The sequence below is a fragment of the Rhipicephalus microplus genome, chromosome 4, assembly GCF_043290135.1.
Source record: "Rhipicephalus microplus isolate Deutch F79 chromosome 4, USDA_Rmic, whole genome shotgun sequence".
Lineage (NCBI taxonomy): Eukaryota > Metazoa > Arthropoda > Arachnida > Ixodida > Ixodidae > Rhipicephalus > Rhipicephalus microplus.
In genome coordinates this window covers 112,191,024-112,218,839 of record NC_134703.1, presented here as the reverse complement: position 1 = coordinate 112,218,839, position 27,816 = coordinate 112,191,024, and the positions used below count along the sequence as shown (strand labels likewise).

Below are 27,816 nucleotides of genomic sequence, written 5' to 3'. Positions count from 1 at the left end.
GCTCCTTTGACGCGAGGTTGTCATGATTTTTCAGGTAGGTTCCCAAGAAGCCCCTTAAGGGACGGCACATCGACTTCTTTTGCGCACTTGCGCCATAACGCAAACTCACTAAAAGGCTCGAGGCTGCCACCGCAGCGGTTTCTGCCAAAGCCATCGGCCTCTTCAGTCTCCTTGTCTGACACACAACTTTACCAGCATCAGCAGACACATCCACAGCAAGTTGTCTCAGAACCGGCTGTCTATCTGAAACCATCCGTATACTACAGGGAGGCCAGGCGCAATGAGAAAGATTACGAGGGGCTGCGCCGAACTGCCAGACTGGAGCCATCATTTCTCGCAACGCCTTCACCGCTGACGTTCTACACAACCTTCTCGCACTTCACCACTGTCCTCAGTGACGGCAGGCCGAGTGTATCGACGCGACTTGAAGTCATAACTAACGTGTTCACTGACGTTGTTCTGCCCACGAGAACGACGAACGAGGTTCCCCCACGCAAGCGCAGTCGAGACGTGGAAAAAGGAGAAGCCAATACCGTGGTTAGCGAAGACACCACCACTCTTAACATCAATCGGAGGCCTCAAGCCAGGAAGCTGCTTTCCCTGAGTAGCAAAGAAAACGAGTTTTCCGTACCCTACCAGTTTGTCGTTACGGACGATGAAGAAACGTCAGCTAACAGACATAAGCCTGGACTTGTGCCACGTTCTGCAGGCAACGAACGAAGTTCTGCTGACAAAGCCAAGGACCATCCCGTAGGTCTCATTCAGTCAGCGGAAGCAAGAGCAGTGCGGAATGGAGCGACAACTGTATATGCTACGGAAGTCTATGGTACTTTCATTAATGGCGCCTACGCTCAAGTAGTCTCCACGGCTGTGCGAGTGTTCTCCGAACAGAATCAGCACAGCTCCTCGCACGTTGCGTCGAGGCAAGAGCTGTCTACGTCTCCTGGATCTCCTGCACCAACGCGCCCGACTGGTCTAATATCTTCTATAGCGAACACGGTCATTCACGACAGCACCACCACTGCCTATACGACGAATATTTATGGAACGTACATTCGAGGCATGTACGCCCATGTCGCTCAGACGACGTCTACTGTGATCAAAGCTCAAGCCTCTAAGTCAGTGTCTAGTATTACGAAGAGCCAAGAGTACAAAACGGGCCTCATCTCCTCGCTAGTCAACACAGAAATCCACGACGCGACGACGACCGTTTGGAAAACGCATGTCTATGGCACGTTCGTGAACGGATTCTATGCCCACATAGCATCCACAGCGTCGGAGATACTCAAACCGTCCAAAAACGCTTTTGTACAGACGCCTGTCAGCCAGATACCCACGCGAACAAGTGTGCCGTCGCAACAGACGAAGACAAAGAGCTACACGACAGGACTTCTCTCTGCGCGAACGAACGTAGTTGTCAACGGGGGGACGTCAACGGAAGTGGTGACTAACATTTACGGTACATTTGTCGGTGACCTTTACGCGCAAGTGGCACGCACAACGTCTCGTGTTCTAACAAAAACTGCAGCTAGCAAAACTGACGCAGTCAAGCCAATCACAGCCACCAAGCCAATAGGCATCGTTTCATCAACGGTTCAAAGCGTCACGCATGGAGATGTCGTTACGTACTATACAACGGAAATATACGGAACCAGCGTAGGTAACTTGTACGCACAGTTAGCGAAGACTTCTACACGCACAGAGACCATAAAGCCTACCAGCACAAAGGCGGCAACACAACCATTCCTACAGAAGACAGGGCTACTTTCGTCAAGCGTGTTCCGCAGTGAAGTCCATGGCGCTTCAACCACACTGCACATATCTGAGGTCTACGGGACTTACATTGGCGACGCCTACGCCCAGTTCGGAAGATCTACGCGTCGAATCGTAACGCCTACAGAGACCTACAAGGAAGCAGCCAAAACGGAGAGCCAGAAAACTGGATTGATTTCGTCAATTGTGAGCACAGAAGTACAGAGCGGCAAGACGACTGTTCATACGACAGAGATACATGGCACCTACATCAACGGTTTCTATGCACATATTGCACGAAAGACATCCAGTATCTTGAAGCCCGCTTTAGTGAAGGCGACGCAGGCACCAGCAGTGATAGAGAACACAGAAACTCTGATATCAAGTGAAGTCAGCACAGAAATCCGCAATGGTGCTACGACCCTCCACACCACTAATGTGTACGGGACGCATATTAACGGGTTTTATGCCCACGTTGCCAGGAGTACGTCAAGCGTGATACCCCGAACCACAGCGTCATCTTCAGCATCAGAAACACTAAAAACTGGCCTTGTATCACGATCTGTGCGATCTGACGTTCATGATGGGTATGTGACCGAATATACCACGGATATTTATGGAACCTTCATAAACGGCTTTTACGCCCACCTGGCAAGAACTAGTACAACAAAATACGCCCAGTCTACGAGCAAGTCAGAACCTGTGAACCTCCTCTCAAGCTTCTATAGCTCTTTATCTGCCCTCGTTTCTTCAAGCACGCTGCCGCGCACGCTGACTGAACAATCTAGCTGGAGTTTTATATCCCCGTCTCTGTCAAGTCCTAGTTGGGAGCTGACGACATTTATCGCGCCAGAATCTTCCATAATTACACTACAGTCACCCAACGTGTTTCAGATAACCGAAACTTCTAAGGAACTGACCAGTACGTTGAGTGCACCAGTCAGCATTGAAACAATAAGCACGTTGCATTTGCCGATTTCGTCATCGTCCAAGAATAGCGTAAATATTGTGGAACTAGACACGACGACCGACAATATACTCGAGGAAATCGGCCTTACTACGGTGATACGCATTGACTCTTCGCTTGATGATAAAACTATCTTTCCAACTATAGATGAAGTTGTCCTACTTTCTTCAATAAGCACAGACCAAGCGAAGGTCACAGTCACCGAGTCGACCCCTGCAATAACACGTATACCTGACAGCAGGTCAATAGAAACTGAGATATTTCTAGAGACCAGTGTGTCGACCGAATCGAGTCACACAAATGAAATTCTGGAGAAGTCATCTACTGAAACCCAGGAGACAGTCACTACACGAATAAGACCAATATTCCCTACCAGGAGGCGTCCTAATGGTGTTAAGAGACCCAACCATCGCCTGCCTGGTGACCTAAGAGATGAGGAGGAGGAACCTGAAGATTATGGTAAAAATGAGTTCCTCGACGAAGAAGATGAAGATTACAATGAATATGAAGAGAGACAGCTTCAAACACCTGAACCACGCTCGTCTAAGAGACATCGACCCACACGGGCGGGATACACCAGAGGCCCTCGCCAACCACAGACGACGCACCAACTCAAGCATCAGGCAGAAGACGAAGAATACGACCTATATCATGACGACGACTACGAGCAAGTTACAGCACGGTCGAAGTCTCAGGCAAACAGAAACGAAGATACCAAGCAGGCTTCACCTGCTTCCGGCGTGAACATAAGACCTTTCAGAAGAGACCGCGTTTCCTACGCTCCACCATCAAGGGTAGTCAACAAGCCAGCCTTCACTCTTCAGTTAAGAAGACCGCATGGAAGACAGAGATTAAACAGCCGACGCCTCTTAAAACCTGAGGACGAAGAGATCGAAGCAGAAGAGGCTGTGCACAGCTCGGCAGCTACTCCGCAATTGCACTTGGGGCGACGCCGAGGTTCAGCGAGACCACTAGCTGGGAAATCCCATGTAAGGGCACCTTTTACAAGAACGAGACCGTCCGCAGTAGACAAGACCTACGGAATAAACCCGAGTAGGGTAAAATCTGAGGAAGAGTATTCTGATTACGAAGAGGATGATGACTACACAGCTGAGCGAAATCCCCGTGGCCGTGGTCGTCCTAAACCAACATCAAGGGGTCCGCAGAGTGTTGTTCGAGGCAGAGTCAATGTAGGAGCAAGGCCGTTAGGAAGACCACAGCAGCACACGGAGGAAGAAAATTCTAATGAAGACACGCAGTCAAACGCTAGAAACCGTGGGCGACAAAATCCAGTAGCCAAAGGCCGCCGTAACCAGAACCGAGCCAGGGCACCTAATTTGAAATCGTCGTTCAACACCGTAAAGGATGACGAGGAGTCACCCAATTTGCCCTTCGCTAGACTTCGAGGAAACAGGAGACGCTCTTCTTACAACCCCAGGGCGCGTAGAACGTCTTTAACATCAACTGGCCGGCTGTCGACAAAACCTCCCATAACCGTCACTTCTGTCATAACGACCGTAAAAACTCTCCCTATATACCATGGCTTCAAGACCTCATACGCGACTTTGACGACCACAGCTCTAGCATCCAGCGTAATTCAGCCTACTTTGTACTCGACGACTGTTGATGAGTCGGGACGGACAAAGACTATTCTCAATTCCAAAAGCGATGCGAATGGTCCTTACACGACATTTACAGAAGTGCTAATTACGACCAGCGACTTGCAGCAGTTTAGGCTTCTTCCAATAAAGGTAGGGTTCAGCACCCGTACTGACACAATAACCGAGACGACAGTCTTAACCCAACTCACAACCCTGTACAGTACCATAACCCCAGAGGTTATACCAACTACACCAGCCACAAACCCTCCTGGCTTTCCAGTCCCTTTTTACCAGCAGATTCCTAACCAAGATTTTAGCCTACTGACTTCTTCGTATGTAACAACGGAAACAATTGTGACTTCGACAGTGTTGCCCATTGTTCTTCGTGGAAGAACAGTTCTTAGCACCGTCACTACAACAAAATTTTCTGAATCAACAGTGACGAAGACGGCGTCCGTCCCTGTTCCCCAAATTCCCACAGCAGCACCTTTTATACCGCAGCCATATTTTGCGGTACCTCAAATAACAACAATGCTGACTTTGTATGTCACTGGGGACCAGGGGGACGTGATTCCTGTAGTTACTACTGTCACTGTTCCATTTTATCAGCAGCCACAGCATTTCTTTCACACTAAAGTAGCGAGAAGCGTTCCCGACAAGGCTTCTGAATTTGCCACTTTGGCTTCCACAGCGTTCATAGGAGTTGCTGTCGACGGGTCCAGACAGGATGAAGTGCCAGGTGGTGAACGTCCTGAAGAGGTAGCACTTTTCAGCTCTGGAATCGAACCCTCGCTAGGCAGTGCATCTTCCTGGTCGTTGGCACAGTCTCGAAGCCCACACATCGCAGCTTCTGACAGCATTTCGGACACTGACACAGTGACGACCATATCCATGGGACCAATCACCGAGGTTTACGAGCAACCCGCTACCGACGTCCCGGTGCTGCCTAAGCCAACCAAAGGTGTCTCCGCGAAGAAGTGGAAAGCCGAAAAGAAGCCAACGGCTGCTCCCGATGTTAGTCCCCAGGATGACAAGTATGGTATCGGTGGAAAGTTCATCTCTCGAAAGTTACAGCAGTTCGAAGAAACCGAAGATGAAGGTGCGAGACAAGCGGCAGATTTCACGCGCATACGTGGAAGAAGTCGGGTTCGTGCTACGCGAGTGCAGCCTCTGCATCTCTCAACGCCTGAGCCTCTTGTGGACAACAGTGGGGGCCCCCAGCCTGGTTTTGACAGTGCCAGCCCAGCTCTTGACGATCCCGCTGAAGGCGCCGTTCGTACCGGAATCCGCCGTGGGCGAGTGTTTCGAAGACCTGTACATAGAAACAGAGCGATCCTGGATGGCTCGTCGCCAAATGAATTCAGGGGTCCTCATGGCGGCTTTATTCGTAGAAGACCTCCTCATGTTGTCCAAGATCCGGTAGACTTGAACCCGATTCAAGAACCAAGCTCGGCTTTTCATTTTGGTGATGACCAGCAAGCCTACAGTCCAGGTAATCTTCTCGAAACCCCTCTGCCTGCTCTTTACTCTTATATTCTTCCTTCTCCTTCTTTGGACAATTTCCTGTCATCTTCCTTTGTGGGTGGTGGATACTCCTTCTCGGCACCGGAGGTTGTGGCTACTCTTACTGACCCTTTGGAATCTCCACCTAATCACGAAATCACGGCGGATGTGGTTACTCTTTCGGGACTGGAAACCTCTGCACTCCCCCAAGGCAGAGTGAGAAGGATCAAGGTTCTTAGACCTGCCCCTCATGGTGAAGGATCCCTTGGTGACGGTTCAAAGAAGGTTCGTCGCGTTACGGTAACTCGGACGTTCTCCCCGGCAGGTGCACCGACCAGATTTGAGGACTACCGGCCCCAGGTGGACACTCCTTTCAACCAAGACGATGGGGGATTTAACCACTTTGGCCCCCACCAAAATGTAGTACCAGTCGTCCCACAGCCCCAGCATCAGCAACCTCAAGATGTGCTGAGAGTTCCTGCTGAGGTAACGCAGCAGGCTAGATTAGGGCATGGCATCCCTTACGATCACTTCTCTACGGGTGTCAATCAGCAATCATTCCCAGGTTTCAGTCCCAACGTCCCCTATCAGTACTCGCCGCCCGTGCCGCAGCAGTTTGCCCAAGCTGACCCGTATTCACCACGAGTGCCGGAACAACAAGACCGTTTTGCACAACTTCAGCCAGTGCAGAATTTTGTTCCTACAGCCGAGCAAGCTCCCCTTTCACCTCCTGCTCACGAATTCAACAATGTAGCGCTAGAGTCCCCACTTCCTCCTCCTCCACCACCACCACCGGCGCCTGCGTCGCCGATTCGAAACTCACGCCGAACAGTCTTCAGGAGGATTCGGCCAACCAATTCAAACCACCATGGAGAGAGGAAGACGTCTCTCGTGCGTAAAACACGGCCTATTGTTTCTACACCCGCTGTTCTGCTTAGCTCTATTAATGTAGAACCAACGCACGTTTTTGTGTCGGCCGACTCAATAGATTACAACAGAATTCTGGGTTCATCACAACAATCGCTCGAATATTTCGGGCCCGCCTCTCAAGAGTATTTTGCCCCTGTGTCACAAGAACTGTTTGCCCCCGTGTCGCAGCAGTATTTTGCTCCAGCATCAGATCAGTTCTTTCCTCCTATTTCAAGATTCCCTGAAGCACCGCCCGCTTTGCCTCCCGTCTCGACCGAACCGACGTTTGACTCTCATTCGGCGGTGTCGATTTCACAGAATAACGAAAATTCTGCGGATCTGGTGGAAGACACAACACCTGCTTCACATCAATTCAGACGAATAATTCGCGTAAAGAAACCTGGTGAAGGAAAAGGCGGGCAAAGGCGAAAGGTTGTTTTGAACAGGAGGCCATCAATAAACAGCCTACAGGCGCGTGGTCCAATAAACAACGCAAATAACCCGAACGAGCTTCTGAACCAAAATGTTGTTGCACCTCCTCTCGTTTCGAGTCATGTGTTCACACCAGCGCAAGAAAGTGTCAGCCCCAGCATGTCACTGGAGATCGGAGCTACTGTGCCGCTTACATATTATACTACCTTCACGTATTTGACAACGTTCCTTCACGGAACAGACACCGTTTACAACAGCCGGGAAGCTGTTCTTTCTTCAGTCGCGACAGAGACACTGAACTCTGATATAGTGAACGTAATTCAGAACCATGGTGGCTTCACGACGTCGCCTGATGGTGTTTCCACTGTTAACCTAGGATCAAGAACAAAAGGAGCGGCCACAACAATTGTTAACCTGGAGTCTCGTCTACAGATCTTCAACAGCGATATCTATAAGGAAATACACCCGACGCCAACAGCACAGGCAGAGGCTACATTCAAGACAGAATCCCCGGTTCTTGAAAGCATACAGGAGCCACAATCCCCTCATCATAATGCACCTCCAGGAGACGAGACAAGTATTGTTCAATTAACTGATCTTTTCACTGCACCGAGGACTATCTACACTCTTTATACGTATTATTACACGCTTTTTGATGGCACTGAAACGAAGAATTCTATAAGATCAGAGATATCATCGAGTGTTGCTTTAGATAACAGTCCTTTCAGGCCCCCAATAACGCAGACAAAGATCAGGAATGGCCTCTTGCCACTTGGTCTTGACGTAACGACTGTCCACCTTGGCTCGCGAAACTTGGAGGGAACGAGAACTGAGGTAAATTTGGGTATGCGAACTGTCATTAAATTTGACAAAATTCTCGACGCTGATATAGGACAACTTCAGGAGAATGTAGCTCCGACTGCATCACATTTCCCGAGCTTTGCGACAGACGCTGTGGACAACAAGATCGACTTCATATCTAACCAAGAAAGGTCGTCTCTCCTCGCTGATGCTCTCCAGCCATCTTATGCCATTGCCAGTGCTGACATTCAACCATCAAGCAACATTCATGCGACACCTGTAATTCTGTTTCCGGTGGATGAATCAACGAATGCACCAAGAGCCAAGGTGAGAATTGTGACTACACGTGTGAAACCGGTGGGTGGCTTAAAGTCTGGTGTGTTTCAGGCTGCTCCTGGCGTAAGGGTTCGCATTAAGCCTGTAGTGAAACACGTAGATGATTCGAAAACTTCCATCGCCCCACCAGAATTATCGTCAAGTCATGTGTACGAACCTCTGAGTTCTTTCTTCATTACTTCGCCAAACCCGAGTTCTTATGTGACAGGTGGTGAGCCTTTACTGTCATCGGCGATCTTCCCCTTAACGACGCCGGAAGACCAAGAGGTGCACAGGGGCAAAAAGAGGCTTAAAGTTACGCTTCGAAGACCCGTTCCGGGAGATAAGTTGGCGAGAACAAATTCTTTGAACACAAGATTTGTAAGACCATCTCGCTTCGAAATTACCACGAAGCCTCGGTTTTACGTTGTGACCAGAACGAATGCCGCTGGTGTGGCCAGGCCCACGAAGAACCCATTCACTGTGAAAGTGAGTAAGAGGCTTAAGCCTACGGACCTGATTCGAGCGACTCCTTCTGTCATATATGAAACCTTTATGACGACGACATCAGTTCCCGTCATATTCGGATTGCAGACAAGCTACAGAGAAGTAGTCATCACTGCATCGACACCAGTAACCCTTACCGCATCACCGACGTACGGCGTGGACGACCATGATTTGATTGAACCTTCCCAGACTGTGATGTTGACGTACTTCACCACAACTACGTTCACGGTCCCCTACACTTTAGGGGATCAGACTCTGTACACGACTGTCCTGGAGACGAATTCAAGGGTCGTCACCGAGACCGTAGGTAAGTCAGATGACCTACAAACGTTTTCTCTACTTCACCATGATTTCGCAGATACTATAACTAATTGTGACGTTATTTTAGCTGCAAGTCGTGTGGATCCCCTGCACGCATCGCATTACCCAGAAATTATCGGAGACCAGAATGCCCAACTCATTGGCAGAGGTAAGCTTTCAGTGTTCTTGCGAATTAGAAGTGCTAATATATGTATACTTGGGGTGATTTTCTGAGTATTTTTGTACATGTACTTTTACAGGTGCTGCGCCGAAACACGAATCATCCTTGAACCTTTTGGCGTCTCACTACCAACAAAGGCCTGGATTATCAACGCGAGTCTCTGATGGTGTTACCCTTATTGTTGCCAGTGGAGGTGACGGTGAAGCGACTACGCACCTGTTCCCCCACCAGCCCACGCCTTACACACTGCAGCCAACGCTGCTGCTGGATGCAGTCTTGATGAAGGAGAACTTTGATGGCCAGAATGTGACACCACAGCCATACTCTGTGTCATATAGCACAAAAACCTTGTTCACGACGTATACGTACTTCACAACATTCTTCACAGACGACTCTTCATCTATCGCAAGCTCCGAGCAAGTTATTTCGAACACTGTTACCATTCCAGTTACGCAGAATCTGTACCCTACTATAACGCCCTACTTGCCCGAGCCTAGAGAACCAAGCACATACTTGGAGACAAGTGAGCGCGTAGTAACGAGTACTTCGTACAATACATTCACATTTTACGCCACATTGTTCAATGGCTCAAGCTCTGTAGTAACGCCTTTCGAAGAAGTTCAGTCACAAGTATTCGTCATCACTGAGTCTTTCACAATTACGAGAACTGTGCAACCAACGCTGTCGATTCAGCCGCTGTCCACTCCAATTTTCTCTCGCCCCGAACCACAGCAGAGCTACCACTACCAAGATCAAAATCAGTTCTTGTCACAGCATTACGCAAGTCAGCAGCCGCAACCCTACCAAGCCAACGACATCCTCAAATCACAGCAGCTTCAGCCATCAACTGTTCTCAGCACTTTGTATTCGACGCAGACAAACTTTATCACATTCTTCCAAGGAACAAGCACAATCGTAACATCTATTGAAGAGGTTCTTTCAGACGTGGTCACCATCACAATTCCTCATGGTCTCGCTACTCCTGTCCTGTCGTCTCTCTATTCACCTTCTCCGACAACGACCTCGGTTCCAGAATTCACCACAAGGACGTATCTTACAACACAAACGCAGTATGTGACGTTCTTCAGAGGAACCGAGACGATACTGTCATCGATCGAAGAAATTGGTACGACAGTTGTAACAGAGAGGGCTGGTTCCCGACCTTCTGTCTACTCGAGGCCCATATCTACACCAGCGCTTTATTCCGTTGCACCAGCTAAATCTAGCACGCCATCTTATGTGCTGCCATCTCACACAGGCGCACCTGCAGATTTGGTTCCTTCCGTGAGGACGTACTACACTACCTATACTTATTTCACGACATTCTACACTGACTCAAGCTCTATTATTGCAAGCAGAGAAAACGTTGTTACGTCTCACGTCACTTTGTTCGTGCCGCGCGGGGCTGTCACATCCTCAGTGAGAACGACGCCACCTACCAGGATACCCACAGTTGCTGCGCCTGCAACGACCTTGACAACAAGTTCCTCTTCAAGGCCCACAACGACATCTACATCACGTTACACTCGGCCAACGCCAACTACGCCTCCATATGATACAAAGCTGTACACAACCGGTACGACGTATACCACATACACATTCTATACTACACTGTTTGGTGGCCAAGACAAGATTGTGATTTCAAGCGAACAAGTTGTGCCACAGATTGTGACCACAAGAATAGGCTCGAAGCCATCAACTACGTCATCTCGCCTGAGACCTACACCTACTGTCTTGACGCATATGACCACCTACACGTATTTCACCACCCTTGTTAGTGATTCTGACACGATCGTGTCGTCATCAGAAGAAGTTATAACGCAGCTTGTGTCGACCACTATATCACCGTCTTCGTCAACCAGCTTTGTTCCGGAAGTGAATATCATTACTTCTTCCTTGTACAAGCCTATCAAAGAAGAGAAAGTGGAACCGTCCAGAAAAACGTCAGCAAGTCAAACAAAGAGACCGCCTTTCGGAAGTGGTCTCAGACGTCCTTCCACTGGTATCCCTCGTAAGTCTTCTGTTACGCTTTACGCGTCGTCTAGTTTTATTCCTGCTTCTTCCCCGACGCTTACAACAGTGACACCATCGTTTGCAATTCTTGAGTCACCGTCAGTTGAAGAAGAAAGCACGAGGTCATCAATGGGAGTCTCCACAACGGTTATTGACGGCTCTACCGTGATCTTCTTTACTGACATTGCGGCCAGTCAGGAAGAAGAAGACGCGAATTCAATCGCTTCTGTGTCCGCATCTTCGCTGTTTACATCTTCGATGCTGTCTCCTGTGTTTGTACCGTCATCCTCACTCTTCCCGGAAATCCTTCAGAGTATTTTCTTTACGTCTACGTCAGTCACCGCCCCTGTCACATCTACAACCGTTTTGGAAAGCAGCACCAAATATGTCGGCCACGACAACGAAACCACCACGTTGCCCCCAAGCATTACATTATTTATGGTAACTGGCACAGACGGTTTTCTAACAAGGCTCACAGAGGCAACATTTACGTCACGAACACAAGCTATAGCTCCAAGCAAAGCCGCAGCACCACCTCATGCCGACGTTGTTGCCACAGAGATACCATTCTTTCAGCACGTTCCATCTTTATCTCCCAGCGCTGCAGGTGGAAGCAGTCAGGCAGGCACAAGCTCGCCATCTAAGCCAATAAAGCCAGGTTCCATTATTGACCTCGCAGATGTGCTCGGAGGGAATGCTAATATTGGCGGAAATATCGGAGAAGCCATCAAAGGCATAGTTCACCTTTTGTCTAATGGCAAGAAGAATGGTACTGATGGCTCAAGTGACCTTCATCCAAGTCAAGTGAAGGAGGACGTGCCGCTTCCTCCTAGTGATGGTGTGACAGTAAGTAACATTGAAGAGCCCGTTTACATACCGGTTGGCGCAATCGCGTCCGATATGTCGGCCGCTGAGCGAAGTCAAGTGCATAGTGACTCCTTCGATGGTCCAGCTCTCACTTCGCTCTTGCATGGAAAGCCATCCATTATGGGAGAGGGCTTCCACACAGACGTGTTCACCGGGGCGGAAACTGTGTTCATTCTTCCTACGGACGCCCACTACGATGATGACACAGGGGATGGAGAGGACGTTCCGGAGCGAGTTGACAAGGACACATCTGTACACCTTGTCGGTAGCGTCCAGAAGGCCTCGGTTCCTACCACTGAGGCCACACCGGCGTTGGACGCTAACACAGATGTCATAACCGGAGACAAGACCATCTTCTTCGATGACCTTGACAAGCTTACTGAGCTGACACAAAGTGTGGAGGACAACAAGGACGATGCCACAATATCAGACTTGAAAGAACAATCGAAGGTCATTCGTGTCCAGACCATCTTTTTCCCCGACACTAAAGCGCTCCAATCTTCTCTCGTAAGCGAAGTTCAGATCACAGGAGCAACCACCATCTTTGGAGAGGGCTTCACACCCATCCTGCCAGGTACGCAAGATTCCTCGGAAGCACTTCTCTCGTCCATTCAATCCTCTGTCGTCGGTGGTGCCAAGTCAGTCAGCGGTGCTACGACTATCTTCTTCCAACTTGATGGTGAAAGAGTGCCAATACTACCGTCCGTGTCCACGAGCTTGTCAACCGTGACGCAATACGTCACGAGTGTGGAGTCTTTCACTCGAACTCTCACGCTCACGACAACAAAGGTGTACTACACGAGAGACAGCCCGCTGACAATAACATCTGTATTTACTACGACCATACCACCCAGGACTTTTGTGTCGACTATCATCGGAAGCCGCACCATCCTGGGCACCCTGCCCGAACCTTCCGCTTCCGTCGAGGCGCAGCTGACGACGCCTCTTCCGAGCGAAGCCACCACGACGGTCACCACGACAACCCTCATCTTCAACTCCATCACAACGACCGTGGTTCGGACGTTGGTGCTTCCAACGGAAAGACCAGAACCGACTCGCTCCTCTTCCATTAACAACCTGCCGACGACGTCTGTGCAAGTAACGCCCGAGGTCAAAAGAAGAATTCCGGAGTCCGCCGACAGCAAGTCGCCTCCGACGTTGCGACCTCCTCAGCGGCGCCTCACGACGCCTCGGACGACCACCGCGGCGATTGGCAAACGCCCGGTAATCCCGTTCAGAGCTCCGTCCAGACCTCCAGACACGGCGAGCACCAAGCCAGTGCCAACGGGGCCAAAGTTCAAGATACCGTTCCCAAAACCACCAACCACTACGACGACCACACCGAAGCCGAGCAGGCCTCCAAAGACCAAGCCTGGCAAGGTGACACCTGTCGATGGCTATCCGCCAGTATGTCTGCCGGGATGCAACGTGGCGAACTACGAGGTCTGCCGCGAGGCACTGGACGGCACGTGGCAGTGTATGTGCAAGCCTGGCTACGGAAGGCACGATGGCAACAAGACTTGCACAGGTAATTTCTTTAACCTCGTCAGTAAACAAGCATAAAGTTCACACTGACTAACACACATTGCAGTGCGATATTTATTATTTCTACGATACTGTTTCTCAAAAACTTAGTAATAAGAACTATGCTAAGTGACCACTTTAGAGGAAACAAAAATTATAGAATGCCGGAGTAACAATTTACCCGCGTCTTGGTCAACTTAACTGCTCGTTCGTTGAAAGGCTATATATATATATATATATATATATATATTAATGGCTTGACGAAGGAGTGAATCTTCGCATGTTATGTACTGGTCTTGTAAAGATTTTATAGCGTACCTCAACTCTTAGCCTTTTATTCTAAATTGTTTTCTTGTTATATATTTCTTGTCGATTTTCTTATAACAAGCTGGATAATTGTGCGTCAAGCATAAGTGGCACAGTCCGGTACACGGTAATTATAGAGGGGGTGAAGGTCCTACGTTGCCTTGCTTTAGGAAATTACGTGCACGTCTGCATAATTGTGTGCGTGTGTGTGTTTTTATTTTGCAGAGGTCGAGACGTACGTTGTTATCCTTCGTGTTGTGAAGATGGGAGAATCGGCGGTGTCGTATCGCACCGAGTTCTCCAACAGCCTTTCCACAGAATTCCAACAAATTGCCGACGCAGCTAAGAAAGGAGTAAGTTCACTATGGGAACTTAACTATTGCGGAATCCTAGCTACTTATCATTGTGATTATTTTATTCAGTTTTATGAGAAATTAGTGCAATGAGGTGCTCATGCTTACGCATATCAGCATCTAAGCATTTTCCAACTGAATTACATATTCAACGAGAAACATTGTTGTGAAAATTACTCAGCATTTTTCGCAAAAGTCAGGACGGCATTCCGAAGCTACTGCTAAACATCTCCTTATAGATTCAGCTTATGGACTCGCCACGGTGGTTTATTGACTAAGGCACTCGGCTGCTGACCCGCAGGTTGCGGAATCGAATGCTGACCATGGCAGCCGCAATTTCGATGAAGCCGAAAATGCTTGCTGCCCGTGTGCTTAGATTTAGTTGCATGTTGAAGAACCCCAAGTGGTCGAAATTTCCGGAGTCCTCCACTTCGGCGTCTTTCGTAATCATACGGCGGTATCGGGACGTTCAACTCAAACAATGATTGTTATTCGATTCTGTTTATCTAAACAAGATGCCCCGCCGCGGTGGTCTAGTGGCTAAGGTACTCGGCTGCTGACCCGAAGGTCGCGGGATTGAATCCTGGCTGCGGCGGCTGCATTTTCTATGGAGGCGGAAATGTTGTAGGCCCGTGTGCTCATATTTGGGTGAACGTCAAAGAACCCCAGGTGGTCGAAATTTCCGGAGCCCTTTATTACGGCGTCTTTCATAATGACATCATGGTTTTGGGACGTTAAACCCCACAAATCAAATCAATCATCATTATCTAAACAAGATGGGTTATTGTTCAGGTATTTGTTTCTCCTAACCTCTTTAACTACAAAAAGCATATCTCACTAGTGGTTCATTGAGAAAACAACAGGATATTTCAAGCACTTCTTCATGTGGCGTTTAATAACATGTTGCCCTGTATAAAATTCCTTAATGAGCCGTTCTTTCTACGTATTATAAACTAACCCAAAATAGAGTATTCAACTACTGTTCATAATAAGCCGTCAAAACGTTTTGTAAGAAGTCACAAAAAAAATCGCTGGCTTTTATAACGACAGAGAAATTTCATTTCTTGTAATACACAATATTCGCGTAATATTCTTTCGGAAGTTTTGAGCAGCCTCATTACTGATTTTACTGCCAAAGAGCTTCGGATATTCTTTTTTGTCTGTGATATCAGTGTGGGTGCCATTCACTTGTACTACACCTTGAGTGATTCTTTCGTGCGCGTGTTTCTCATATAGCATAGAGTCCAGCAGAAGCCACTCGTTTAAATTTGATCACAAAATATTTGGCGCTATATATACAACTTTGTTCGTGCTCGTTGCTTTTGCACAACAGAAAGCCCTAGAAAGCTCGGGTTGCCGAGATACTTGCATTGTAGCGCATCGAATAATAACAATAACTGCAACATCATTTCGAGTGAGGGCATTCAAGAACTACGACATGTAACTTCCATGTCTATTGTATGCCACGGGCAAGTGTGCTCGTTGTATGCTTGTCCCACTCTAACGACGCTGCATTTCTCACGTGATGAAAGAACAAGTAGTTGAACAAACGCCCGAGGAGGCCGTCAGGGTTCCCTGAGACAAGTCCTTCTATCTAAATGTTCCCTCTAACGGCGTCCTCTTTGCGACAACGACATTCATGTCAAGTATTCCTCTGGCTGCAAAGTTCTCTCTGATTCGATGAGATACATGACTACGTAGCTTACGCATAAAAGACCATTCCTGACCTCTTCGTTTGCGACCGCAGATGAGCGACGCCTACAAGAAGACGGATGTGGAGAGCCACTTTGTGACGTCGAACTTGAACAGCATCTCGGCGGCCGATGACTTGGACACGGCCGACAGCGCTCCGCAGGGCATCCTGCTAAACTTCACAGTGTCCATGTCGAGGTCGGAGGCCATCACCTCCGAGGTGATACGGGAACAACTGACCCGATCGCTGCGACAGTCCAACTACAGCATCGGAAAGAGCCCACTATTTGTCAGCCCCAACGTTCACGCGGTCGCCGCCGTTCAAGGTAAGAGTAAGACAATGCCACAGCGAACGACGCTTAAGGCTACTTAAACGCTCGTTTCGGCGTAAGAAACTGCGGACGCAGGAGACAGAAAGTGTATTGGTTAGGTCTGCTGCTAGTCTACCAAACTACACTCACAGTACGAAGAGGAAAGATTGCATATATAATTAAAATAGAGTGATAGATAATCATACGACATGCTAACTAGAAATTTATTACAAAATTCAGTTGTCCTTTACACAAGCTGTGTTAGTTTCTCGAAAAGACGCGTTGCTACTAATCATGTCAGCTTACCATTTTTGAAGCACCACATGAACCCCGCCAACTATTAGTAGTCTTGTATATTTTTGTAAATCTTCTTCCTCAATGCTTGTGACAGTACTCGCCATATTCTTTCAAATGCAGGAAATGGCTGCGATGAAATGCTTCGTTGTTTGCAAGCGCGGCTGCTGAAAGGAGAAAGGGCATGCTGTAGACTTCATTGAATTATTCCTAACAGACTAGGTTGAATGTAGATAGGTCTAAAGTTACGTGCATAGCGCGCGTAATCGAGTTGTTTGGGTGCTTTAAGACGGCTATTTGAGTTGGCAGGTAAAACCGTTTTATAATGAATGGCTCGGTTGGGTAACGTAGTATGTTGTGTTTTCAACCGACATGGTAGTACCGTTCTGCGATTATAGCCCTTCAGTGTAACTGCCAGTACGTTCACCATTCACTGCTGGACTCTGGAACCTAGAGGGCGTCTCAGACGTTTAACACGAGAGAACGAAGTCTCATGCATGGCCTGGAAAAAACGAAGTGAGAAAGACGACGGAGAACAGCTGACAAATCGTAGGAACGAAGGGTAGAAAAATTACACGATTCTTAGCTAGGTAGAGCTTCCCACTATCGAAAATTCTGATATAATGCATATGATACGCAACGAGATCTAGCGACCACTACAGATATGGTATGTACTCGTATACTTGCATATATGTGTGAATAGAAGATTATTTTATGTGAGCCTTACGTCGCATCAGTTTTCTTGACATGGTCACCTTTAGTGTGTTTATTTTTCATTACAATGAATATTTTTCGACAGAAACTTCTGGATATCGCATAAATATAATAAGGAGTAAAGAACACACACACACACACACATATATATATATATATATATATATATATATATATATATATATATATATATATATATATATATATACGCGTAATTCGAAGGTCGTAGGTTCGATTCCTGCTCACAGTTGGTAATTTTTTCATCCACTTTTCTTTCTTCTTTTTACATTCTATTGGTTTTAAAAACTTCCCCTGTACATTCCTTGGCATTACTGTCTCTTAGATCTCATATATATATATATATATATATATATATATATATATATATATATATATATATATATATATATATATATATATATATACTGCGAACGAGAAATTAGTTCTCCGGCCCCGCCGTGGTGGTCTAGTGGCTAAGGTACTCGGCTGCTGACCCGCAGGTCGCGGGTTCGAATCCCGGCTGCGGCGGCTGCATTTCCGATGGAGGCGGAAATGTTGTAGGCCCGTGTACTCAGATTTGGGTGCACGTTAAAGAACCCCAGGTGGTCTAAATTTCCGGAGCCCTCCACTACGGCGTCTCTCATAATCATATAGTGGTTTTGGGACGTTAAACCCCACATATCAATCAATCAAATTAGTTCTAGATATCCGTTATGCTTTGCTTTCATTTTATTCCTATATCGTTTTTTTTTCTCTTCGCAGATTACGACGAATGCGGCGACTTGGACGCAAACGACTGCGGCCGGTTCGCTGTCTGTGTCAACTTGCCGGGAACGTACACTTGCTTCTGCAAGAGTGGCTTCGAAGACCTCGACCCGCTGCGACCGGGCCGTGTTTGCTCAGGTCAGTGTGTCTGTCACGCGTCGTTGCGCTGTACGAATAAGTATGAACACGCGAGCTAACCAGAGCCGAGCTCCTAGACGGGCCCTGTGAAACCTCACTTAGTGCTGTTTACTGCTGCATTCATTCTAGTCTCGTCTAAACGGTGTTTCAGCTTGAGTTTCCCTTGTCTACGAGGAAATGCCTAAATATTACAAGTGTGCAGGCGAGACGAGGGAAATATTGGCTGTGAGATGCCGTCTAGCTTTTTACGCAATTGCGAGTCTACACGAAAGGCTTGCTGACTGTGCCAAGGTTATCTCTGTATTTGTCTCACGGGCCAGAGTAAAACCTAAGTACACAATGAAAATGAAGCAACACGCAAGATACATTCACACATACCTAAAGAAGACTCAAACACGGGCGCTTCTGTTAGCGTGTTCCTTATGCATGCATGTATGTGTGTGAATGTGTGATTCGTGCACGGCTTCGTCAGTATCATGGGTCATGAAGTAGCTCACCACTATATAATAACGAAATGCACGTATAATACATATTCCGGTGTCTTGTTCAAAAGTAAAAACATTGCCATGAGCAGCGTGTTGCTCTTCGCATGCTCGTTTCGCTACTATTTGTCTCAAGGTGTGTCTGTACTTTCACATAGGAGAGATCAAGAACTGCGACCACTGCAACGGCCGCGGAACATGCCTGGTGAATGACGAAGGAAAGAGGAGCTGCCGGTGAGTGGCTGCTTTAACAGGCGTTACATTGGCTCACGCAAGTGTGATAGCTTGTATTTTATTTGGGACGGCTTAACACACTCTCGAACCCTATTTAATATTTCTAAACATGCGAAAATGGCTATCCACGTTCGATGTAACATGGCGTGTGACGCCAGCATGGTGCTGATGTCGCTAACAGTTCATGAGTGTTGCGTGCGTTCCAAATTTAGTTCCCGCTCCACAGCACACCCATGAAGCATGCAGTGGTCAAACGCATGAAAGTAACCTGTGCATGCCGATGAATGTTTAGGTATTATCGCACAATCGCTATTACTGACGCGAACGTGCAGTCTTTTGTTTGTTTATGATTTTGCCTCTTGCTATTTTGCAGGTGCAACCGCATGTTCCTTGGACGACGCTGCGAGATCAACGGTCTGGGTAAGCAAACTTTGCGCACTGAACACGCGCCGTTGTTGCCGTGAAAGATATCCCATAAAGTGTTCCAATGCCGGCAGTGTCGCAACCCTTCCACGTTAAAAACGCAGCCTCTGCGATTAGCTCCGGCAATGTTCCGTTGCCGGAGTCAATCACGTAGGCCACGCTAAGTGCAATGACTAATGAGCTAGCCAAAAGACAAATTTGCTCCGATTCGACCAGTTTTTCACATCTGTACTCTTGGCTCGGATAAGTTGTGGACGCTTACGTTAGCCACAGTTCCACTTATTATTGAACGTATTGTAATGGAAGGATTGTAATGGAAGGATAGAGATATAAAATTTTAGGTACCCTACGATAAGCCCGTAGAATTCTAGCGTTATTGCTAAAACAAAATCGAAACTTTAGGGCAGTATTGCATAATAATGCGAAACTGATAATTTGTTGGCTGCCTAAGAACGGATTTTGTGAATTATTGATCAAGTTCGAATAGACTCACAATTCTCATTTTGGTCTGATACAGCGTGAGGGTCTAACTTGATCTTATTGTTCTGCACAAGAACAAAAAAAAGCACTGCTTATTAGACTTCATGTGTTTCGCGACATCAGTGCATCAGTTGGCAAGTCGAAGAGTCTGTAACACTGCTTTTAGTACCCGCACGCCGAAAAACCGGCATGTGTCTAGACAAGCTTTAGCTTTTCGCTTTCTTGACATGTGCACTAAATAAATTCAGTTGAAGTTGCCTCCTTGTGTTAGTCTTCGAATTTGTAATGATAAAAAATTATTGACAGAGAGAGACATATTCAGTGGCTCTTCGCCAGTTTACGCTTGATCGATAGATGGCAGAGTCTCAACTAACATTTCCACCATGAAGACCCAAGTGCTTCCTCCCAAAAAGCCCTGGTGTTCTCTTGGGCTAGGGACAGACGAAGCATAGTTTCTTCCTAACCTTCCGTTTTGTGTACAGAGATAATACGGCAACCCATAGTATGGAGCTTCTTGCGAGATGTTACTAGTCATAGAAAGGCAGTCAATGTCTCTTTTCACTGTCTAGACTGACAGTTGCGAGCAGCCGTACTAGAACGACTATTCACATTTGTTCTGTAACAGCAATGAAAAACACTGAGCAAGTGCGGAAACTTGACTGTGTAGACTTCGCATAAATACCGTCTTTGAAGTTGACATTGTGTCATTTTTGTGCATGGCATTACCTAGCGGGCTCGTATATTGTTGCGAGCATCGTAGTTGGTCCCTTCCTGTAATTGCTGCCCTTTTAGTCGCCGTTATTATTGTAGAAATGTCGCTGCCCTTACGTTGTCGCCACCTTCATTACCTTCACCGACGGCAATACCTTCACCATGGTATTGCCGTCGTTCAGTTTTTACTGTTGGCGGCGTCATTGTCGCAGTCTTCGCAATTGATATTGTAATTGATATAGTTGTAGTAAACCCGTCTTTGCTCTGTTGAACTACTTCTTCTTTCAAGAGGCGTACAAAGATTTCGCTGAAAGTGACCTTTGCCGACTGTTTCTTCTATGTCAATAATCTGCAACGAATTTCAGCCGAGCTTCCACCTAGTCACATGTTGCTCAGACAGCATAAGCTTTCAGATTCGTCACGTCCATATAGGAGCACCTTCACTGAAATAGTCACTTGAAACATTGCCCATGTTGAGCCATATTGTCGCTAAGAACCATTTCTGGTACGCATTGGTGATGCTGTGCTCACAGGTTACACAGAATGATTTGTTGCTGCATTATCATGCGTGGTTATGTGACACAAAATGACGTTAATGCTGTAGTCTACGAAGAGACGTTCTTCCCGTAGTAGAGAAGCCTATGTGTTATGCTCATGTACGTTGTTATCGAGCGCCCAACAACAGAGCGCTGTTACAACCCTGCCCATGTTTATTGTTCATTTGTTTATTCTGCAAAAAAAAACTCAAATTGATGCAAGTTTTGTTGCCCACAGAAACTCTGTGTTAATTTTTGGGTCAAGCTCATATATGTATCAGTGTACTGAAATTCAACGCCCCGTAACATCATTGTGAAGCCCAGTCTTATCGCTGGCTGAAACAGTATCCTTATCGATTGACAACCTCTTAGGGCCACTGGATCTATGGCTAGCACGTAAACTGACAATAGAAGTGGCCATTGGGTACTGATTGAATGAGAAATCTTGAAATATTATACTTGTTACCTTCGCGGGACATTGCCGGGGCTGCCAGGTTGCTAGTTGTTTTTTTCTTTTTCGTATAGAAAACAGGATTCGAGGGGCGCTCAGCTGGGCAATAGCTTGCATTTCACTTGGACGCAGGTTTACGTTTATCTCAAAATACTAAACGAGCAAGAATTAAGGCCCTGCAATAAATGAAGTTCCGATGTTACATATTCTATTGCTCTAATACTTACTTGCTTTACATTTCTCAGTTTTTGAAACATTGCAAAGGAAAGCGGCGTGATAAATTCGTTAAAGAGGGTTATGTTACTACATATTCATGGTCAAAAGGTACATGGCACGACGATTATGTGCGAAGTGATACATGAAACGCTGGTACCAGAGTAACTCTTAAGTAATAAGATATTTTCATTGCACAAGCATACTGAGAAGGGACAGAGAAAGGCAAGAAGAAGGGCGGACTAGAACTTCTCTGCCGCTGTAAAAGTTGCAGTAAGGCTTTCTTCATGGCTTTCTCTAAATCGCCCGTGTGTATTCGGTATCAGTGCACTTGAAGACGTAGCATAATAAAATTCATATCGGACGAGCTCATTTTTCTACGCTTAGTAAGCTTTAGAACTTGTTATTTCTTCCAGCCTATGCGCCTTGGAAGTACACTGTCTTACGTGACTGTTAGGCTAACATTATTCGCCAGAAGCCTCAACGAGCTTCATCGCTTTAACATACCTATACGTTATTGCCGAAAACAAACTGGTCGTTTGTAAAATAATTAGAGCTGAGAATTGGAGAGTGGGAGACATTGTTCAGTAACTGTGAGTACATTGCACGGCCACAAGTCTCGTTCAATCGGTGCTCGCTTGCAGTCGGGGTTAAATCTGGAAGATAGATAGAGACCACGGTTTTGAGGAAGTGATTAGAAAAAAAATGAAAATGGTACACAAATAAATTAACGAAGGCAAAAAACCGAACGCGAATAGCGAAAGACCACCGGTAAATAGGCGTGAAAGCTGCGTAAGTGTCTCTGGCCGAGGCCTTTCACTCTACTGGTGGGTCCGACAGAAGGAAAAGGTGGCAGCCCGCGACGACCAAGTGTCATTGTTCTCCGCCGCGGCGATTACCGAAGCTCGCACGGCCATTCTATAAGTGGCACTTGCGCATAGAAAGTGGCCCCCGTTTAAGGCAGCCGTCCGCTATTGACTCCTAAACGGGCTTCGCTTGGCGCTATATTTAGCCGCACTCCGGTGCATGCTCCCTTGCGTTTAGTAGCACGCTAATGCAACCAGCAGCACCGGCTCGAGCGAATCTGTGCGCGGAGTCGTCTTAATGATTAACACCGGAAAGCACGGCGCTCAGTTTGCCTGCGTGTGTTCGTATGTGTGCGTACTTTGCGCGATTTCAAAACCTGTTGCGCAAGTCTGAGCGCGTGATGTTTCCTCTAGGCACGAAATTCACGTAACGCAAGGTTTTTTAATTACCCATAAGCACGCGATGTAGTTCGTGAAGTTTTTTCTATGTTTTCTGTGTTTGTTTGTTTAGAGGTAGTTTAAAAACACCCAGAAAAAGAAACTTTAGAGCAATATTTCGCTAAAAATTATTCTTTTTTGGTGATTCGGGAAAAAACAAGAGAAGAACAGTTAAGCATCACGTAACAGCGTTGAGTGAGGTTAGTCTGATACGGAACGCTGGTTTCGCACGCGTCTAGTCAGTTCTTCAATCTGGTTTAACAACGACGAGCCTAGTTTGGAGACTTGCCCGAGCTGTAGTCGCAAGTTAGTTCTATTTCGCTCCATCAAACCGTTTGGGCAATGTTTCCTGGTAGAGAACTAAAGCAGATGTTACGCTAGTTCGAGACACCTCCTGTAACGACAAACTTAACTCTGTACCGGTGTTGATGCCACTTAGTGAAGCTTTCGACAGCTGGTTCGTGGTTACTAACCATTGCTGTCGCGTGAAAACAATGCCGTGACTGTAATCTTGTGTGATCGTGGTGAAGCGATAAAGGCTATTCCGGCTACTCTGCGTGATTCTTAAATTCGGTGGCGTGCGTGTTGCTATAAGGCTATGGCTCAGTCGGACGTCATCATCGCGTTTCGCTATTTCCGGCTCAGCCAATGGTCTATTGTGATCTTGCGGTTCGCACGAAACGGAAGAGAAGTAGATAGCTTGCCCATATACTATGCTATGATACCGCGAGGCGACAGGAAATGGCGGGTCGTGATGCTGAACGGGAAAATAGAGGGGCTTAAAAACAAAAAGGCAAACAAAATAATCCTTGCCTAATCAATTAATTCGGACCAATCGCAGCGGTTAACCTGTTCATCTACAACAAGTGCACCAGAAACACAAGAAAAAAAAAGCTCTCGTCTGAATCCCGTAATGAAGTCATTTTAATTTTAGCCCATGGCAGTTTCATGAGTACACCTACCACAATAACGTTAAGACCTGTACGAATGTTGCCTCTTTATTGCTTCGCCAAAATTTATTCGAAGGTACTTTTTGATATTTTTGCAAAGCAAGATGCATTACAAAGTATTACTGTAAGCAAAGCTGTGAAAGCGCCGGCAGCGGGTCTTTTCGCACTTTTGTGAAGAATATACCGTTACTATGGTTTTAGTTAAGACAGTTACTTCTTGTCTTTTTATTATTTGATGACTTGAAACTTCTCTTTAAAGATCATCGAATAGGTGCCTCACTCTAGCCACAGGAAATCAATGTTTTATTCAATCACGAGTCACAGCCTCTAAAATTATACACGGAAGTAAGTCTCCACCTGTCTGTCTATATCCGATCGCGCTTCTCATTATTCGTCGTTTCGCCAAACGCCGGCTCTCTCAACAATCCTCCCTGTTCGCAACGCAGTGCTGGCGATCGCCCTACCGATCGCGCTGGCGCTGCTGGTGATGATGCTGTGCTGCCTGGTGTGCCTGTGCCGCCGATGGAAGCGTCGGGCGCAGCGCGCCAAGGGGCCCTTCCGGCTGGGCGCCGTCAGCCCGCTTGGAGGCACGCTCGACAAGAAGGCCATGATTACCGACACGTCGAGCGAGAGCAGCGGAGAACATGCGCTCAAGCACTCGTACGCCTTCGACGGCTTCATGGTTGGACCCGGACCCGTACGTTACCCAGTCGCCTACGCGCCGTCGCCGCATCGCCGGCGCGCTACTTAGGATTTCGCACTCTGTGTGACGATCGTTCAGCTTGTGTGTCAAAATGTCTTGTTTATGTTGCCTCGGCTGAATGTCGTGCTAAACTTACAAAACGGGTCGATTCATGTTGCACCTGTAGTATTTACGAGTGGAAGACGCTCTGCTGGTCGTTACGATGTAGGGATGCGATTGTCATTTGAGGGCCCGCACATCTGATGTCATTATAAAAGAGCTGGAACGCAAGCACGAAAGCATACGCCATCGTCCTTGTGGTGTATATTTTATCAGATCTGTGTGTGGAAATGTACTTGATAATTTGCTCAAATAAGTTCTTGTAACAAGTGAATTGTGCCGGAGCAGTTGCGTAAAATCAAGGAGGACACTTTTCACAGCGCCCACATAATTTGCTGGTACCTACATAAAGGGGACTAGGAATATTGCTAAAGGCAAGAGACCTTATTTAAACTACCCGCTTTCTCGGTGTGCAAAATTATTAGAAATTAAAAACTTTTTCTATAATGACAACGAATGATTATGTGTGCGGCGTGTTAGTAATCTGACAGCTTGTGTTGAGAAGAAGAGGGCTCGCATCTAAACACAAGTACAAAACGCGCACTAACTCAGTCTCTTGGACAGAATGATCGACGTGAACAAAACACAATAAAAAAAGGTTCAAAATGCTCCTGGAGATAGACATCTAGAAATTTTCGGCCCTTGTGTTTCCTGCCACAATTTTTTTTGCGTGCAGTCTTTTTCCGATGCTGCAGAGAGCTTTTAACTTATTACCGCATTCAGCCATGCTTGCAGCTTTATATTACCCATAATATGCCATTTCAGTGCTTGGTCTATTCAAAATATTCAATAAGCCTAGCAATGACTGCAATAAATATGCTCATAACGTGGACGCAATTAGCAACTGCGTCTGAAGTTCTTATTGCAAGCCAAGCCATAATTAGGAACGTGTGTTCATATATACGGTCGCCTACTATCCTCTGTTACAATCCATTGCTTTGGCTGAGGTAACCAGTCACGGAGAAGCTGAATAGGCTCATGATGGCAGGCTTTTAAAAACTGCTCTATGCAAAAACTGTGATCGTACGTTTTTTTTAATGAGAGAGGGGTGGTGAGAGTTTACCTACAGGGATCGTGATTGGCACTCATATTTGAAAAATTCTACTTAGAACAAGTATCCCCGACTTCTATCTTCGGCAGATGCTAGCTGCTGTAGGTTTCAGATAAATGAGCTGGCCAATCACCTCACTGAAGGTTTTTTAGAGAAGTTACAACAAACTCATTAACTGGACTTTTATGCAATGACTGTCGACGGCGGCACCTTATTCTACCTTGTTTCTGTATTTTGCCATCACTGGCCTGTGTGCACGATAGCGCCTCCGTGACCGCTTGCCTAATCGTTCATGAAATCGCCGTAACGTGCTTACTATGCTCTCACCGTTTCGCTTCTGCCATTTTCTCTCCCCCATCTTTCTCGTCCCCCTCCCCCAAAATCATCTAGGACCACACCATGCAATCAAAGAAGTCCAGCCGCAAGAGCGACATGAGCCTAAACCGCAGCCTCTCGACCGGCTTCAGCGTGCCGCACGTCGTCATTCCGCGAGCTAGACATAGTCCTCCCAAACAGGTAAACCACAACCCGGCCAAAGGTCCCATGGTCATGTGGTGACGAGCGTCCTAACCAGCGCAATCACAGCAGCCTAACCTTATTTTACAAGCGCATAGACTAAAAAAAAAAACCCTGGGTCGCAACTTGTACAGCCGCCTTACCTTCCTTACCCTCCCCCACATTGTGTGGAACGCCACGTGACTTTGTCGCCCCCTTCGCCCGACCCTGAATGCCACATGCAAAAAAAGCGAGGACTTTTGCAGGGGCCCCCCGTTTCTTCGTGTAGGGGAGGTATTATTTTCCCAATGCTCAGGCTGTGTGCGGCGGTACAGGTTTCAGGCCAGGGCCTTCCCCCCGACTCCGGGGCTGGGACGATTTCAGGTAACCTGAAATCAGGACGGCGTGAAGGGGTGTCCCTTTTCTCCTTCCCTTCCTGGATTCCCCGCCCTGGACATCGTTCTGCATGTGACATCGACCTTCCTGGTGTCGACGTGTAAGGTCGACCGAGAAGGAGAGAGAGAGAGAGAGAAAAAGAACTCTGCGTCGTTGCCGAAGGGCGCTTGTGCTGTGTGTCTTTTCTGTGCGTCTGTCGCGATCCTGGACACTTATTGTGAACAAACAAATACACGCATACAAATTGTAGAGCGAGAAAGAGACTGACCAAGTGCGAAGAGCGCCGACAGACCAATTGACTGCAGCGAAGCACGAATCACCGAACGACAGCTGGTTTGTTTGTTGTTGAGAATTTCATCACTGCAGGCGCCCTTGTTTGTTTGTGCTTCCAATTAATGCTATTTCTTACGAGTATCTGTGCGTACTGGGTTAGGCACACCTACCTCAGAGCACGGGTCTTATTCTTTAATTATTACCAATATTATTATTATAATTATTGATTTGTACTTGGAAAGCTATGTGTGTAGATTCAAGAGACCGTAATAACCTAGTTTATTAAAGGCATTATGAAACGCGGTGTTCACAACGCGAAATTGGTTCGACATAGCAAGGCCACTGTTTACTTTCTGCGTACGTTGGTGTGTCCGTTTCATTTCGTGCTCTTAAAGCGATGTTCTATAATTTTGTGTACGGTTGTATAAGGACGCCCCGATTTCAATATCAGCCACGCTGGTTACGTCAGTTGAACATAAATGAGAGATAGCCATTATTTCTCTGAATATCAGTGTTCTAAGTAGGTGTGACTGACACTGCACGCTTTTTTTTTGAATGATTGAAAACGATTGATGATAAGTGCCATTGTACCTCAGAGTTGCCTTTTCATCTCTTCTAGTTTTCCTTTTAGCCCTCTTCTTCTGTCCAGTCTCTTCTTACTTCCTTTCATCACTTCCGAAAGGAAAGAAAAGAATCATCATCCTGCCTATTTCAGAGCAACGATAAGCATGCCATAGCTGCACGTATTATTGAGCACAAAACTTGTTGTTTTGTGTACAAGCAAAACGTTTTCTTTCAGTGATAGCAAGATAGTTTGGGACCGTTGGGAA

At 46.9% G+C, this 27,816-nt stretch overlaps 1 protein-coding gene across 7 annotated transcripts in view; it reads left to right on the top strand.

The window, feature by feature from the left end:
* LOC119172825 (uncharacterized) overlaps window positions 1-27,816 on the top strand; it is a 246,908-nt gene that overhangs the window by 200,482 nt on the left and 18,610 nt on the right. For 3 of the 7 annotated variants that reach the window (XM_075893503.1, XM_075893502.1, XM_075893507.1), the window contains 10 exons: window positions 35-9,094; window positions 9,176-9,256; window positions 9,348-13,676; window positions 14,204-14,331; window positions 16,079-16,349; window positions 18,105-18,245; window positions 18,886-18,961; window positions 19,335-19,381; window positions 24,416-24,666; window positions 26,213-26,338. In XM_075893503.1, coding sequence (XP_075749618.1) covers window positions 35-9,094; window positions 9,176-9,256; window positions 9,348-13,676; window positions 14,204-14,331; window positions 16,079-16,349; window positions 18,105-18,245; window positions 18,886-18,961; window positions 19,335-19,381; window positions 24,416-24,666; window positions 26,213-26,338 — 14,510 coding nt within the window. The remainder of the gene's footprint in view (window positions 1-34; window positions 9,095-9,175; window positions 9,257-9,347; window positions 13,677-14,203; window positions 14,332-16,078; window positions 16,350-18,104; window positions 18,246-18,885; window positions 18,962-19,334; window positions 19,382-24,415; window positions 24,667-26,212; window positions 26,339-27,816) is intronic. The other 4 variants (XM_075893506.1, XM_075893508.1, XM_075893505.1 and 1 more) reach the window with 3 other exon arrangements.